At 40.9% G+C, this 15,980-nt stretch overlaps 1 protein-coding gene across 1 annotated transcript; it reads right to left on the bottom strand.

Annotated features, from left to right (window-relative positions):
- Window positions 1-1,434: 1,434 nt before the first annotated feature.
- dcdc2c (doublecortin domain containing 2C) lies at window positions 1,435-15,333 on the bottom strand (the record flags this gene model as incomplete). The annotated part of the gene is made up of 12 exons (XM_080870796.1): window positions 1,435-1,462; window positions 2,523-2,580; window positions 4,547-4,616; window positions 7,429-7,557; window positions 8,142-8,242; window positions 9,789-9,912; window positions 13,492-13,540; window positions 13,665-13,820; window positions 14,123-14,254; window positions 14,392-14,468; window positions 14,642-14,690; window positions 15,050-15,333. The coding sequence occupies 11 exons, from the start codon at window positions 15,331-15,333 to the stop codon at window positions 2,555-2,557; spliced, it is 1,197 nt and encodes a 398-aa protein (XP_080726922.1). The 3' UTR covers window positions 1,435-1,462; window positions 2,523-2,554.
- Between the last annotated feature and the right edge of the window lie 647 nt (window positions 15,334-15,980).

Genomic DNA, 15,980 nt, shown 5'->3' with positions numbered 1-15,980 from the left:
TCAAGCATTGGTTAAAAGCAGAATGTGTGATTTACAGAAACATCACACTGAGAACAATTGTTCAGCTCTGTGAATCAGTCAGAGTGCCCGCCGCGCACGATGACTGACGTGCTATTGGCAGATGGCTAGACTCCTGCCCTCCATGGGAGGCTTCCAAACAAACAGCTCCTGGTTACACTTAGGTGATTTTCACATCAATATCGATCAATTATTCACATATTTGTGCTATCTGAAGAAAAGCAGCTGCACTCCCTTTCATATGTGCTAGACCAGTATTCATTTTGTAGGAGGTGAAAGGAAGGAGCACCGCTATTCCCTCGCATTTTATCCCACATTTATAGTGAACTAAATTTCGCAACATCACAGCGTGATATAGAACTGTGATTAAGTGGGTCAGTGACTCTTACTGTCAGCATTACAGCCATTAGCTTTTATGGAAGAATACATCAAGTGCAATAGTTCTGTATTTGAGGTAACATGCGGAGAAGTCTGCTTTATCCATTTTTGAAATGTCTTTTGACATAAAACTGAGGTCAACCCTTAAACTTTTCTCAATGCAGTGAGCATTTGAAGTGAATATATAACACTTGAGCAACACTGTGTGGGTGTCTAAGCTATAGTACATGCTGGAGAGGAAGATGTGGCTGTAGCAAAGTGCTGTAGTTACACAAGCAACTGTGCTTTGTGGATTTGGCAGTACTTGAGGGTGATCTAGTTTATTATTCCTTGTTTAGTCAGCCTCTCTGGACTTTTTCCTTGAAGTGCTTTATATGAAGTATAAAGTAAAGCACTATGACACTATTTAAAATGAGGTTTGCTTTAGTACATACCATCACACACTTTCCCTCCCTCGTGTTACAGAGAAATATTAAAGCTGTGCCCCAAGGTCAACAGCAATAGCCCTCATTCTACCCATCACTGTGCCCTTGTGTTATTCATGGCCAGCACTATGAGAGGCAATGATTCTTTTTTTTTTTTTTTTTTTTGGGCCACTCCAATATCATTAAGTTATTAGTTGATTTCAGTGGATTTAATCAGCATAGTAATTCCTCTCCATGGGAAGATAAGTCCCTCTCAAGAGCAGTTACGCCGTCCACTATGCCCGCTGATTAGACACAAGCCCCCAAAATAATTCATCAGAAAACTGCAAAAAATAATTTATCAAAAGTGCTTCTCGCAAAGCCCGCTCAGGACCTTTGCTTCTTAATAATTAAACTCTGCAATTAGGCGTCTTACCATGCACCCAGTGTGAGGCTCCATGTAATATTCATAACCATACATAATTATGCAATATATTCACTGGAATAAGAGGCCATATATTCACGCCGGGGCTGTCAGGAGAAAAGACATTTTTATTTGGTTTATAACACTGTTTCATCTTATACATGAGCAGCTGGCTTCTTGAGACAGAAGAGAATGAGGACGTCTGGTCCTTAGCAGTGTGACACTGTATTCTATGATTCTGAGAAACAGAGAGAGGGTTGCAAAGAGAGGACAAGAGAGAGAGAGAGAGAAAAGGAACTGAGTTTTTCTTCTTTTTTTTGTGCGCATGCTCCAATGCCACAAATATCAAAGTCTGTTAACTGGACACAACAAAGACATACCTGAGTGGTATCATACACTGACCACAGTCAATGCAAGATACGGAAAGAGAGACGAGGCTTTAAATTAAAATGGAGTGGAGACAGGGTGCTGTCTCAGGATCCACTGTATGATAAATTATACATAATGCAGTATGGTAAAAAACTGTAAAAAAAGAATAGTCCCAAAGCTCTTGATCATGCCTGAAGCAAATAAGCAACAGCAGCGGTCTGCAGTGGACATACTGTGGACAAGGTTGGCTTTCATCTTGAGACACAGTTCAAAGCTATGGGGCTACGCACAGAACAAACTAGCAATCAAAGCTCATGTGTAACTGGGCAGTGGTGCACTTCACAGAGCCTGTCGTCTCAAGTGTTGCGAAGATCACACACAGATGCCTCTTTCACATCACAATGGCTGATTTCTAACACACAGCCTTTGGTCCTTCTTATTCTTCACCATGGTAAATTATAGAGAAAAAAAACATACTGCTATTGAGACGCGCAGCTTCTTGAAGGCCACTCACGACATGTATATGCTGAATAAGAAGAAAAGCATATGTTTTCTTCCAACTTTGAAGAAAGGCTGCTTTTTGTCATTGGAAGTGGAGACAGTCTGATATTTGATTTAATAAAAACTGAAAGATAATAAAAAGCAAATGAAGAATATGCTATATATTCTGTAGTAAACGGGATTAACAGCCATTGAACATGAGATTATTTACTGCCAAAGCTATAATCAGACTCTTCGTACGGGGATTTCATAATCATTTCCCACCAGGTAATCGTAACGTGCACAAATTGTTATAATTTGTACATGCTGTATGATTAATGAACACTGCTGTGCTTTATATGCAGCTCGACTACACAACAATATATTTTGTGCATTTGAGCTAAAAGTTCAATCGATGAAATCATTTATAGTGTTTTTATAGAGCATACCTCTGGAGTGAATCTCATGCAGATCTAAACAACTAATGTTGAAGTTTCAATTTTCTTCCTGTAAAAAGAGTTTGAAAAAGAAAAACACAAAAACTGGTAACCATGCAAAATTTTGAAGTCTTACTTCACGTGCTAATAAACAAAGCTTGTGTGTGTGTGTGTGTGTGTCACAGTTCTATTCTTTTCCAGAAAACAATGACCTTTTCAAATATGACACAGTTTTACTGTGGGCATAATACAGATGTGATTAACATAAATAAGAGTTAAAGTCAAATAGGCGTAAAGGTCGTCACTCAGGACTAGTCTCGGGTCCACGAGGTGATTTACAACAACTTAATTTGACTGTGTGGAGTAATTTATCTGTGACAGAGCAAGCCGTGGAACTGTGCATGCCGCACGCACATGCAGGCAACAATATGCCATGACTGCACACATCCTATATCTACCCAATCAGTCAAGATGGTTTACAACTTCTGTCAGAGGGCCTAACAGTTCTCATAAATTATAAAGCCATTGTACATGGTGCCAATAACTTTTGAAGGAGAATCTCCACCAAACTGAAGCCAGTTTCTCTTCCTATTATATGTGGACATCAAGACGCAATTCTCCTGAGTTAAAAAAAAATGTGGAAAAAAGCAGGCCAAATGCTTTGATGGTTGATTTGCTCTTAGAAAACTGTGCCAAAAAAACCTTCTAGAATAAAAACTCGTTCACATATTGACATTTTGATGCAAAGCAGGTGGCAGGCAGGTATGATTCTGTTAGAGATAACTTGCATTTCCTATCACATCCCTATTCCCTCCGCTGACTCTCCAGTTATGCTGTGCATCTGTGTCATCTGCAGATCCACTGTGACAGCTGGAGAATATGAGGTATGAATGATGCAGAACAATTCATAAACAGCAACAACAACGCAATGTGATAGGGACAGAAAAATGTGGATGTGGGTCTCAAGTCGGCAAGCAATAACGTGCTGTGATTTATTTCGAATGCCCCCTGTAGTGCCCACTGATATTCTGCAGGGAAATCACTCACTGGAGTGTACGGGGCTGCCTTGCATCCTCTGCTACTATCAATATGAAGATAATTGAAAGAGAATGCATGTATGTACACAAAAATCATGTGCAGCTGTATAAGAGAAACATTTAATCTAACCTCCTGTCTGTTAGATAACTCTGTGCATATGTGAGTGTATATGGATGGCAGATGAGGGAGGTAGGAGGCCCGCTGTTAGCGCTGGATGCAGTGATTTCCTGGACACCGACAGAGCGAACCTCAAACTGAAGGGCAGACAGAGATAACCACCTGCAGGGATTCGCATCCTGCTTTATTTAGTCACCTTCGGAATTTCCTCCAGGGACAGAAGACGATATTGTGAAACCAGTGAATGGTCCTAAAAATCAAAGCCAATGTTCTGTAGGCAATTATAACGAAATTGCTTGAACCAACTGCAAGGCACATTCCCCAAGAAAGGAGAATGTCATTGTTTTGGTTGAGGTTCAGCTAGGTTACTCTCACCTCCATAAAAAGGGGAAAAAAAGTTCATGGTACATTTTTTTCATAATTCATTCAGATATGTTCTTTTTTAAATAATTATATAAAGGCCAGCTCATGTAAAGCCAATTAAAAAAAATTTTTTCCTAATGGTAACATAAGTATGTATAATTCTTATTCTGTCTGAATGGTTCAAGATTGCAAACAACATGGGAAATATAAAGAGTGGTGAACAATGCCAGCCCTGAGCATGGCACACCTTGATGTGCAGGTGCCTTTAATACTAGAATAAGTCATCTTAGATTAGTCAAAAAGAAAAAAAACTCAACCACATGCTCTCCATAAAGCACGCTATAAAGCTCTCCCAGATGTTGAGAGGTGGTTGCGGTTCCAGCGACATGCAATGTCAGGGAGGAACTGGTAATGCCGAGTGTATTAGCGGTCTCTTTATGGGTGCATTAGGTGCTGTGGAGAGGAACATGGGGGCTGCCACTGATCTCCTACCAGGCTTTATGCTTTGATGAACATACCCTTGAAAAACAGGGACATCTGCGACCGTGTTCTGCCGAGCTTGGAAGACGCCTCCCTCTCTTTAGCCTCCTGGAAAACATAAATCCACTTTTCATATCATCATCTAGTCATATTCAATGCATATGAAGCGCTAATCAGTTAATCTGTCAGCTTTCTCCCCTTTCGGTGATATATCAGATTTGTAATACTCTCCCACATATGCAGTAAATCTCTGACAAAGCCCGTGTTTTTGAAACTCAGCGACGGGGCTGCATGAAGTGAAGAAGTTCACTTGAAAACAGATACCAGGGAGAGTGAAGCACTGAAAGCTTCAGCGCGCTCCCATGTGTCATCTCTCTCCCTACCACTAAACAGTGGCCTAGACAGGAAGCCAGAATAAATTTCCCCAGTTCATTGTCCCCGCTGAGGACTAGCAGAACATCTCAGTCTGATTAATGGCTGTACACTGTCTAATGAACAGTAATTGAATGGTATAATACTGCAGGTCCTTAAAAGCCCAGAGGAGTCGTCTTCCTCCGCTTAGCTCTCTGGAAAAGCAAGGCGGTGACATTGTCTAGAGTTGATTATAGTTGACCTTGCATGTGGAGACTAAGGTCTATGAAATGGCTAACCTAAGCTTCATGGAAGAGCAGCAGGAAAACAGATGAAAGACAAATGCAACGGAGAAAGAAGAGGAATGGATCAATGGTGTGGTCAATATTGATTTGATTTTTTTTATCACAAAATTCTTAAGGAGAGGAAGGCAATTGATCAAGCATACCTAGTTTCATTGGCATTTCCAACAATATTAATTAAGAAAAAATGCTTAGCCGACTGGCTGATAAATCAGCCGATACTGTTAAATCAAAACAAATGATAATTGTGAACACAATATTACACTGGTGAGTACAAATCTACCCTTGTCCACATTTCCTCAAAGTGTATGACATCTACAATACAGACAGAGTAGGCCGTCATGAAATCAATCAGATCCTTAACAGAGTGCACTCTAAAGGAAAAGCCAACCTGCAGAGAGCCCAACAAAAGTCAGTGGAGTGAGTGTAAGAGCAGCTTTGATAAATGTGCATCAAGCTCCAGCCCGCCATCCTTTGCTTCCTAACACCAAGATAGCCTGTGTTCACTCTCAGCGGACATCTCCACTTGGCAGAGACGCTGAATCTCGTTATTCTTTCCTTGGCCTGGACCACACAGGTCAATACCACATGCACAGCACCGCCTCACCGCTGTACTGTCTGCAAATGTATTCACTATTTAAATGCACTGCAATAAATCATTTAAAGCTTCAACTGAAAATGTAATCATGTAATTGAATTTGGTCATCAATATCTACCATATACATGCACGTATACAGAGTACACGGGGCATTTCACGAGCACCGGAGTGGGAGGAAATCTGTCTGGACTCAGCTGAAAGTATGAGTCATAGCAGTGCAGTTATCCCTCATTATTATTCACAGCCCTCTAAATGATGAGGTTGCTGACAACGAGACAGCGACAGCTTGTTTGGCCTCAGTGGGAAAAAACAAGTATGAGTATGCATGAAGGATGATTAGACGTTAGGTAAGGTAAGTCTTACCTGCAGAGCTATTATTTCTGGCTTGACAAAGGCATTTAACTATAATGTAAGTACAGTGCTGATAAAACATTAATGAACATAAACAAATCAAAGTTTGGTAAGGCAGCCGGTCTGATTAAAAGTGCTGACACACTTTTACTGCAAACTAGAGTTATTTTTGCTTAGGATTTGTTCTTTCAGCTAAAATTCCATCTTATGCCACTCTCCATTCGCTGACAGATCAAAAGCTACTTGGCAAGATGATTATTGCAAACATAGCTGAGTCCATACAGGGATTATCATTATTATTATTTCCCATTATCTAATGGTCACTCCACCCCAATCCATAGTAAATCTGAATCAGCAATATTCATGTATGACTAAAAGTGATAAGTAATGAATTAAGCTATTGATGAGGTCTTTAGCCAGGGTCATAACCGACCCCCAGAAGTCAATAATTATCCCACGAAGAATATCTTTATTGCAAAAGTGCATACGGCAGCAAAATCATCACCACACCAAAACATTCCCCTACGGTGTAATTGCCACTGCTTAAAATTATAGTTTTCATTAAAACGAAATGTTCTAGGTTATTGATTGCTTAAATAAGACTCAATATCTTCTCATTTCAAAGCCGAATGAAATTGCATGGAATAGTAATATCACCCAACTATTGTGTGCATTTATCACAGTTACACGGCTTCATATCGCTGTCCCTCGAGGATTATTAGAGCAAAATAAGTTTATTTAAATGAGCGTAATTTCGGGGGGACCACAGATCCGTGCAACAACATCTGTATACACAGCTCACTCGCCACTTCATCAATGTTAATGCGCACAATAACCAGAGTAAAGGACAGACATCAAATACAACTGCATATTATTATTATGGGCCTCTTTTTCAACCATGAAAACTCCATGATTTGCAGTATCTGGGGCGACAGCTTGGCTCTAAACGCGTCCTACAAAAACGTAACTGAGACACAGGTAATTTAAATCCTTTGTAGTACTAGTAATGTGTTCTGTACCTTTTAATGTTCCCTTCTGCCCCTTAGAAAGATTGTGTTAGTAAATAGCAAATACACCAAAATAACCATGGAGACAGAAAAAAATGTTACACGTGCATTAAGTGAAAGTATAGTTGCTGAAAGCAGGTCTATGTGACCCTATTACAATTATGGAAATGATCATTACCATAATTGCTGGTTAGACCATTTTTTATGTGACCTAATCCAAAAGGAAATGAGAAAATTGGACATAATAATAAAGTAAAAATGAACTGAATGTGAAATACTAACTGCATTAAACTAATAATAAGTGTACTTACATTTTTCCCGGAATCTGTGGTGGAAGACCTTTGCGTACTCGAGTCATCTGAATTACGGAGGGAGGCCTTGCAGGAACTCGCACAACGATTCCCATCTTCATACTCCTCTTCAACTATCTTGGCCTCAACCTGCAGGGAGGGGGAAAAAACACACAAGATCCCCTTTGGCTTACACTGTACTGTAGTGCTGTATTGATTTTACAATATTTATATATTTATGTAGCTTGTTCTGCTGAGCATTCATGAGCCCTTATTCTGAGCAGAAAATAGTATTATACTGTACTAGAAGTATATTCGCAATTCCGTTTGATGTTGGGAAACATACAGAAAGGTAAAGCTTAATAGGAAGAACACCGATGGGGGGAGAGAGGTTACTAAAGCTGCAGGCACGTCTTTCATCTAACCCTTTCATTTTACATCAAATGCAAACAGCTTGTTGTGATGATCAACTTGTATACTTTAGTGTGTCTCCAATGACGAGCTGTAAAAATTATAATAACTGACATATAAAGCGTAATAAAATCCGCAAGGAGCCAAGGAGCTTTACATGTTTCTCCATGTTCACGTGGGTTATGTTTTTCTCTGGCAGTGCTGTGTTTTCACACTCAAATCACTTCTTATTTCCTGTCTGATATCAGGCCAAGCTGTTAAATAACTGCGAGCTTTAAGGACCTCATCAGACTGTAGCGCTACAGTATGGGATTATGTTTTACCTGATCAATTGGCAGATCCACCTTCAACTGGCGGTCTTCCTGCACCTCTGCTGCTCCTGCCATCTCACTCCTTTTGTTTTGTGCATTGAACACGCTGCCCTCTGAGAAAAGTGATTAATCACAATTACCTCATCTGCTGGCAGTCGCCGTCTCATTCTTCTACACACTCGCTTTCTCTCTCCTCTCTACTCCTGTTCAACTTCACAAGAGATCAATGTTGCTGTCAAGCCATTTATTTATTTATAGTGGTCCCCCAGACTTAAGGGCCACAGAAAGCCACAGCTGCCCTGCCACAAATATGGCCAGCCGGCGTGAACTTTTGGTCCAGGGTTACATCCTGACAGTGACAGGCTGCTCTTGATGCATGTGGGGACGTGCCTCATACAGCAACGTCACCCTTGTAAACAAATTCCTTTTCGTCTGCTAGATCTGATACGGCGTAGAATGTGAATAATGAAACATGCTCTTGAACTTAAATCTACTTCAATTGCCCTAAGTAATTTAATTTAAATAATAAATAACCACACATGCAAGATTTATCATCGAAAACACTAAAAGACAATGTAAACAAAAAATGCCTCTGCTTCATGTGTTAAGTGAAAAGAGACATTTACACAACCACAAAAAAGCTTAGAATTACTTTTTTGTCTAGAAATCTATAAAAAGTCTTAAATCTCTGACCTCATTCCAGATTAATCTTGTGAACACTGCACAGAGCTATTGTCTGTATGAAGGGTTTTAAGAGCTGATATAATTATAAAGAAGACATAAAACTTTGCTTTTTAACTTTAGGGACTTTGCTAATGTGGTTACAGATACAGTAGTAAGCAGAAATGTGTCCTGAGAACTGAGTATCTCAGTCACAACATATGAAATCATGGCAGGATTCAAACAGTAGCAATTAGCCTGCGAATGCTACCATACCAGTATGTGTTTTTCAAGTGAAGCAATCGTACTACTGCGCACAGATGGCACAACAACAACTGCATGAGTAGATACAGACAGTGTTATTATTATTGATATACTGAGTATCACATTTAAAGCACACAAAGAATATTTGTCTTTACTTCTGTCAGTGTTGCTTAAGATTAATAACTCATTACCATCTTGATTCCTGCATCAAGAGAAAATAAGAGCATTTTTGTTTCCCCCTAGATAGTTAACCAGGCTTTCAGGATACGTATTCAACAAAATGGCCTGATTGAATTCATCTATGATTTAAGCCCCCTTGATAGTGTTTGAAGTCTTTTTCTTTATTAATATTCACAGAAAAGAGCAGTGTTCCTTTGAAACGGCGCACAGCTCTGTTCTGTTTGGACTTAAAAAGAACAGGCTGAGATTCCAAAGAAATCTCCTTCACCTGCCAAATGGCAGATTTTCTGCATTATCAGCACAGACTAGGAGTTACATCTCTTTACTTACACACACAGAAGACTTACAAATGTACAGTTGCAAACACAAACATGCTTTACACAAAGCGCATAGATGGTCTTCAAAATCCAACAGGTTTCTTTCTGTCATCATAGCAAAGAAGAAAGTGTTGAAGAAGAACAACAACAACAAAAAAGAAAGAAAACAAAAACTCTGCGGACAGAGGGGCTAGAGAGCGAGGCAGTAAAGACAATATTTCTATAGTGCTCTGCTTACCCACTGGGGGGAAGAGAACTGGGTTCTTGGACACCTGCCCTTGTTGTTTGGTTCTCTCTGCCTTGGCTGTGAGTTTCTTTGTCTGGCCCCTGGCTGTGTGCTCAAGGTCTTCTCCAGAGCTTGTCTGAGCAAACCACATGGAGGTACAAAAGAGAGGAGAGCAGAGAGGCCCGGATTAAGGTATATGTCCTCACATTCGGTCTGTGATTCATCATTGACTTATCGCTCATTTTGTAAAGAGGAAGAAGTAAAACAAGAAAACAAGACAGGAAGGCTTGTTTCTCCTCTTTTTTCAGCAGCTTTTTTACATTTTCCATTGACCTCAATTTTTCATGAGCTGATATGTTTTGTAACTCCCCGCTGACTCCTACTGTATTGAATTCATCTGGTTCCAATACATCCCGTGCACAACCTATCAATCACTAGGGAGCGTGGCAAACTAATCATTTATTGATGAAATAGGGCAGCCATGAATTTCTAACTGCATTTGTCTTATTTATCAACCCAGATCAAACAATGAAAATCCAAACAAGCTTAAAGGGAAAGGGAGGGAGTCGTAGGGAATAACTTATTCTTCAGCAGCAGACAGCAGAAGGTTATTGATGGGGAGGGGAGGAAAAAAAAGGTTTGGGACTCAGTTGCATGGTGGGAGAGCAAAGGAGTGAGAGAGGAAGAGAAGAGAGAGAGAGAGCAGTGGGGAGAGTTCAGTGATGTTCAGACAGCAGGGTACACATCTGAATTAATGCTTCCACAAAAGGCAATTTTCTCCTCGCAGGCTCCTCATCCCCTCCGCAGGTAGCAAGGTGAGGTATGTCTCCCTTACAGAGAATGAGAGACACAGACATAGAGATCGAGAGAGAGAGCTGACTTAATGTGACTTTTCAGCTACAGTGCTCTTTACTGCAGGATCCCTGGGCTGGCTCGGGGGATAGTGTAGTGATCTCGGGCTTCCACCAGAATACACTTCTGGCAGTGGTGTTTGCAAGCTCACTAACATGGAGTCCGGGGAATAGCGGCGTTGTTTCTGCACTTGTTTGCTTACTTTAATGCAGAGGCAAAGTCTGTTGATATTCTTTTGAATTTATACAGCCGTTAGTGGGCTGAGGGAGAAAAAAAAAAGTAAAAGAACAAAAGAAGTGTGAAGTTTGTCTGCTATATTCAGAGGAGGAGAGTTGAAAGAGAGTTCATGTTCTAGCGCGGCGGTGTCCGCGGCCGCATGAGATCAAAGACAAAGGAGCAGTGGCACCGTCGCGGTGATAAGCTGCTAATTCAGCTCCTGTAACCTCGGTTCATCTGCGAGTGATGTGAAACAACTTTGCGATAAAGTTTTAAATCAAACTCTATCTGGCCCATCAAATATTGAGCAGCTTGTTTTCTTGCTTGCGGTGAGATGTAAATAGATGGTATTTAAATAAACCGAGCTCAATCCAAAGCTGTCTCGCTCAGGGAGAGTGGCAAGCAGGGCACAGGGGAGGAGAAAGCAGAGGACGAGGGGTGCTGAAGGAGCCGGAAGATTGCAAAAACAAGCAGCAGCAGAAGTAGAGACATGGCAGTGGAAAAGCTGAGGTCATACAGTATAGCCTCTCGGTCTGCATTACATATCTACAGTACCAGGTCCTGCGGGAGCAGACAACTGTGTGTGTCATCAGGCTCCAGAGACAGAGAGAGAGAAAGACAAAGAGAGTGCTAGAGTTAGTGTGAAGGGGGCTCAGGAGGGCTGGACAGCAAGTAATCTGTGGCTCTCTCGTGTGGCCAAAAACTGGAGTCAACAAGAGGACACGGTGATATGATAGCCAGGGGAAAAAAGGGGGTCCTAAACAATTGGACTGACCAGCCTCCAGCCATACTGACTGTGATATCAGTCTGAGCCACTCCCAGGGCCGAGTCCTCAGTGAGTAGACACACTGGCAGCAGCGAGGGGGTAAAGTCTTCCTCGGGGCATTGCTATTTCCCCTAACCAATGAGCTCATACATGGGAAACAGAGGAAACGAGGAGAAGCAGCAAATCATCAATGATGTCAGAAAGCACAGATATTAAAGGTTTAGTCAGCCTTTCTGGGCTTTTTTTTTTTTTTTTTACACAGGGCTCTTTATGTGGAGCACATATAAAGCACTGCTTAACTGCCATAATAACGATTGCCATAATAACTAAGTGTACTGCACGATGCACGCCGTTGTTCTCTTTTTCGCTTTGTCTCTTTGTATTCCTCTCTCCCCTATTAATCTTCTCTTTATGCTATGTCTACCTCAAAAGTTTCTACCTCATCATGTCTGTAAAACACTTAACTCAGCATATACAGCATGCTTGCTTCCAATGGGAACACGATGTGCTGGAGAGTTTCATTATTACACTCTGCAGAGCTGTCAGTTTAGTCGGTGGTTGCTCCACACCAGATGTCCCGTCCAGCAGTGCAGAAACGGGTCCGCCGCCGGTGCGGACAGGACAGACACGGCTCCCGTGCAGAGCAAGGTTACATTTTACACAACCTCAGTGGGCATGTTTAAAGGGTCTTTTTTTACGGGCGTTTCAAATCAGACTGCTGTTGTTTTGTGAGGTCAAACTGAAATTAATGATGGACACGACCCTATAAATGTATGTGTAATCAGTAAGCTAAACAGCTGACAGATCAAGACAGATTGGGTAATTTTTTGTCACTTGCATATCTCCCCCTCTGAAAGGCCCTTATTAACTGGTCAGATCATGTTTACAAATTCATGAGGGATCAGACACAGAGGCGAGGAAAGTAAAATGTGGCAGCCTCATGTCTAGTGAATGACTAACACTACACTGAAACGAAGGATGCAAAACACAGGCATAGCTCTGTCTCTGTCTCCACCTCATGGTACTAAGTGAAATGGCAAAAGTTGTGGTTGTTGTGTCTTATTAGCTAATGTATCAGATAAGCAAAGTTGCGTAACAATGTAATTTTCATCTACTGCTTTATGGCTGCATAGCTGTTAATATAATGAAGAGATCTTTTATATATAACTAATAAATATTCAAATTATTTCTAAATTCAAAGGCAATCCAATGCAGATAAAGCTGGAGATAAAGCAAGGGACATTTTTCTATATCTAACAAAAATTGACATCTGCCAGAGCACTGTCATCTTTCATGGTTATAAAAATCACATGTCAGGCACATTTGTCACAGTGGGGCCCATCTCTACCTAGACCTGCTGAGTGGGCATGTTCTCATCTTCATCACGTGATTTGGTGTTCATCTCGGGCCCACAGCAGCGCAATCCCCGTATGGGTTCGCAGCATTTCACTGTCAACTTAATCACAATACAAATAGTCCCAGCTCTTGTTTGAATAAGAGATTTCTTTTTCTTTTAGTTTGCTGTAAACGAAGTCCCCCTTGTGCATATGATCTGTCTATGAGGCTCACTGCACTTGATCAAGTGGGCCAGCCTGTCTCTGTGGGAATTACCCATCAAACTGGAAAGCAACGGTAACTCAATGCCTCCTGCAGACAGTGATAGATGATAGTGGTGTTTCATAACGAATTGCGCCCCCACAACAAGTCTCACACGTGGGAAATGTTAATTGAAATGCTGTGTGTGCAAAGATACGCTTTTCAACTGTGAGTCTAACAAAGTGTTACAACAATGACCCGGAGGGAGTTCAGGGGGAAAAGGGTACCAATTTAGCACGTTAGGAGAACGTGAAGGACCAGATGGCAAAGTGCATCAACACTCACCACATTCTTTGCACATCTTTTGATTTTGGTACTGGGCAGGATGCCTTGGCTGCAGGGAAGAAAAGGAAAAACAATACTGACAAACACATTTTTGCTTTCTTTATCGAAATAAAATCAAATCCAGTGTTTATTCTGGACATATAGAAAAAGCCATGAAAGATCACATCTCGTACCCTTCAGTCATGTTATTTTCCCTAAGCAAATCCCTCCTGGGGACACACTGGTAATATGGGAGAGCCTTAAACTTTTCTGAACCGACTGCAACATAGTAGTGGTTGTTCTCCAGTTCAGTGGGACCGGAGACAGGGTGTCCATTTAATGTGCAAAGCCTGAAAGCTCAAATAAAGAAAAACAACTCACTGCAGTAATGTTTAGTGATAGTTTCAGCTACGTCTTTGCCTGAATGAAATCTATTGAATACATCACAACCACACATGGTCTCGATCTCTAATTAATTGCAAAAGTCCCTCTACTCTCCTTCCCAAGTATCATTTTTCTGCATTTAAATTGACTGTAAAGTGTCCACTAATCACATTACGTTCTAAATTAGAAGGCAAGAGGAAAACAACCTTCACTGATACTCCAGTTAACTAGTTTAAAAATGATGTATGACTAAATGTCCTGACATTACCTGAAAACAGCACCCGTGCGAAGACGCACTTTCTCTGTCACCATAGCTAAAACGTTTTCCCAGCTTCTAAGGGTATACTTTGGGATCCGTATTCGAGCCGGAGGAACCAGCACTTCTCCGTTGGTGAAGACACTATGAAACAAAACACGACACACAAAGATCCATGAATAAATAAATGGAATTGTTTCTTGCATTGCACAGCACGGCAGAGAACATTATTCTTTTAACACCGTGGAAAAATATGTATGCAGTTTAAAATCAATACTCACTTTATTGTGCAAGACTCATCAGCAGTTCTCTTCCAGCGGGCAGAAACTACTATCCTGCTGTGAACAACAGGTTGGATCTGAAAATTTCATAAAGGAGGAACTGAGTGGGGGGTTTTTTTTCAGCACCTTCATGAGCAACTTAGATTTTAAGGATGGCATCAGCATTCAGGCAGAATGGTTAAACTTAAAACAAGGACACATGAAAAAAGTTTCACTATAACTGACCACACACACAAAACATTGCTCCTACCTGTTCTTTTTTCTTATTCTGTGGCTTCTTGGCTGCTATTTCCCAATAACTTGAAGGCAATAAAAAAATCAAATTACCTTTAGGTACAAGGAAACTTATGCAAGGATGTGGGTGTAAGGCATCTTTAGATCTGATAAAACTAATTGAAATCAAATAGTTATATATGTAAAAGTATGCTCAAGATCAGTGCTCTGCTGACTAGACTAAAATACTGGGTCCAAAAGATCACATTTAAAGACAGATTAGACTTTATTTAAGATAAGCTGACATATTCAGAGCGTTTTAATGAATATTAAGTACCAGCCTAGTCAAATCCCCTTGCCAACAAATGAAGCTAAAGAAAAAACCTGTAGATTCCAGTATATACAAGTAAACTCAGACAGGACACCCCTAAAACATGACACTTACTTCAGTTTCTTGAACGCCTCATTTCCGGCCGCGACATACTCACTCCCGTGCTGAAGGTCATCCAGATGGTGAACTTGGTGGCCTTGTGTGGCGGTGTAGAGCCTCCTCACAGCGCCAAAAGGTGCTTCAATCCCTTTGGTCAGAGATGTCAAAAAGTTGTCAAAGTATGGCACGTACCGCGGATTCACAACTACTTTCCTGCCGGGAAAATAGGCATCTCCGTTCCTGTAGACGACGATTATTTTTGTGGGTGGCAAGTCACTTCTCCCTGTTGTGCTGGGCATACTTGTGTTAGCTAATGGGAACGATTTCAAACAACAAACAGCGGTGGCCCTTGGTGTCAGAAGTTAATGTGTCAGCTCTGCTGGCCTCCGGAGACGTAACTGGAGACAGCTTCTCAGTTCTTCCACATGAGAGGTGTAGTATTAAGATACGTATCCACGTCTTCGTCGTGTCTTCTATTGTGTAGCTAAGGTTAATTTAGTGTTCGATACCAAACCTCTGGTGCTACCAAGGCAACCAGTGGGGTGACCCCAGTGGGTTTTACATATTTAGCTAAACCGCTCATAGGTCTGTATTAAAAAACAAACAAACTCATTTTTAATTTTCATTACCAGCTGGCTGATTCAATCTCATGGTATTTATCGAGAAACTAATTGACAGAACACAGCGGTGAATTTCATTGCTTAATAAATTTATTAGGCCACTACCCAATGTAAAGTACGCTGTAACAAAGCATATGTCGTTAATTTTTTATTATTGTTATTATCTTCATTTTTTAGATCCCAAATTGCTGTTATTTACTTTCATTCCTGAACAGACAGAAATGTTATGGTGAATTCAATTCAGTACTTTTTAGCTTTAAACGTGTTTTCAACACATTTCTATTTTCCCCCTTTTTTTCTTACGTTTATGGCATATTATAAATGGG

Source organism: Rhamphochromis sp. 'chilingali' (genome assembly GCF_963969265.1).
Source record: "Rhamphochromis sp. 'chilingali' genome assembly, chromosome: 21".
Classification (NCBI taxonomy): domain Eukaryota; kingdom Metazoa; phylum Chordata; class Actinopteri; order Cichliformes; family Cichlidae; genus Rhamphochromis; species Rhamphochromis sp. 'chilingali'.
Note: the sequence above shows the minus strand (reverse complement) of the source record. Positions and strands in the feature narration are given on the sequence as shown.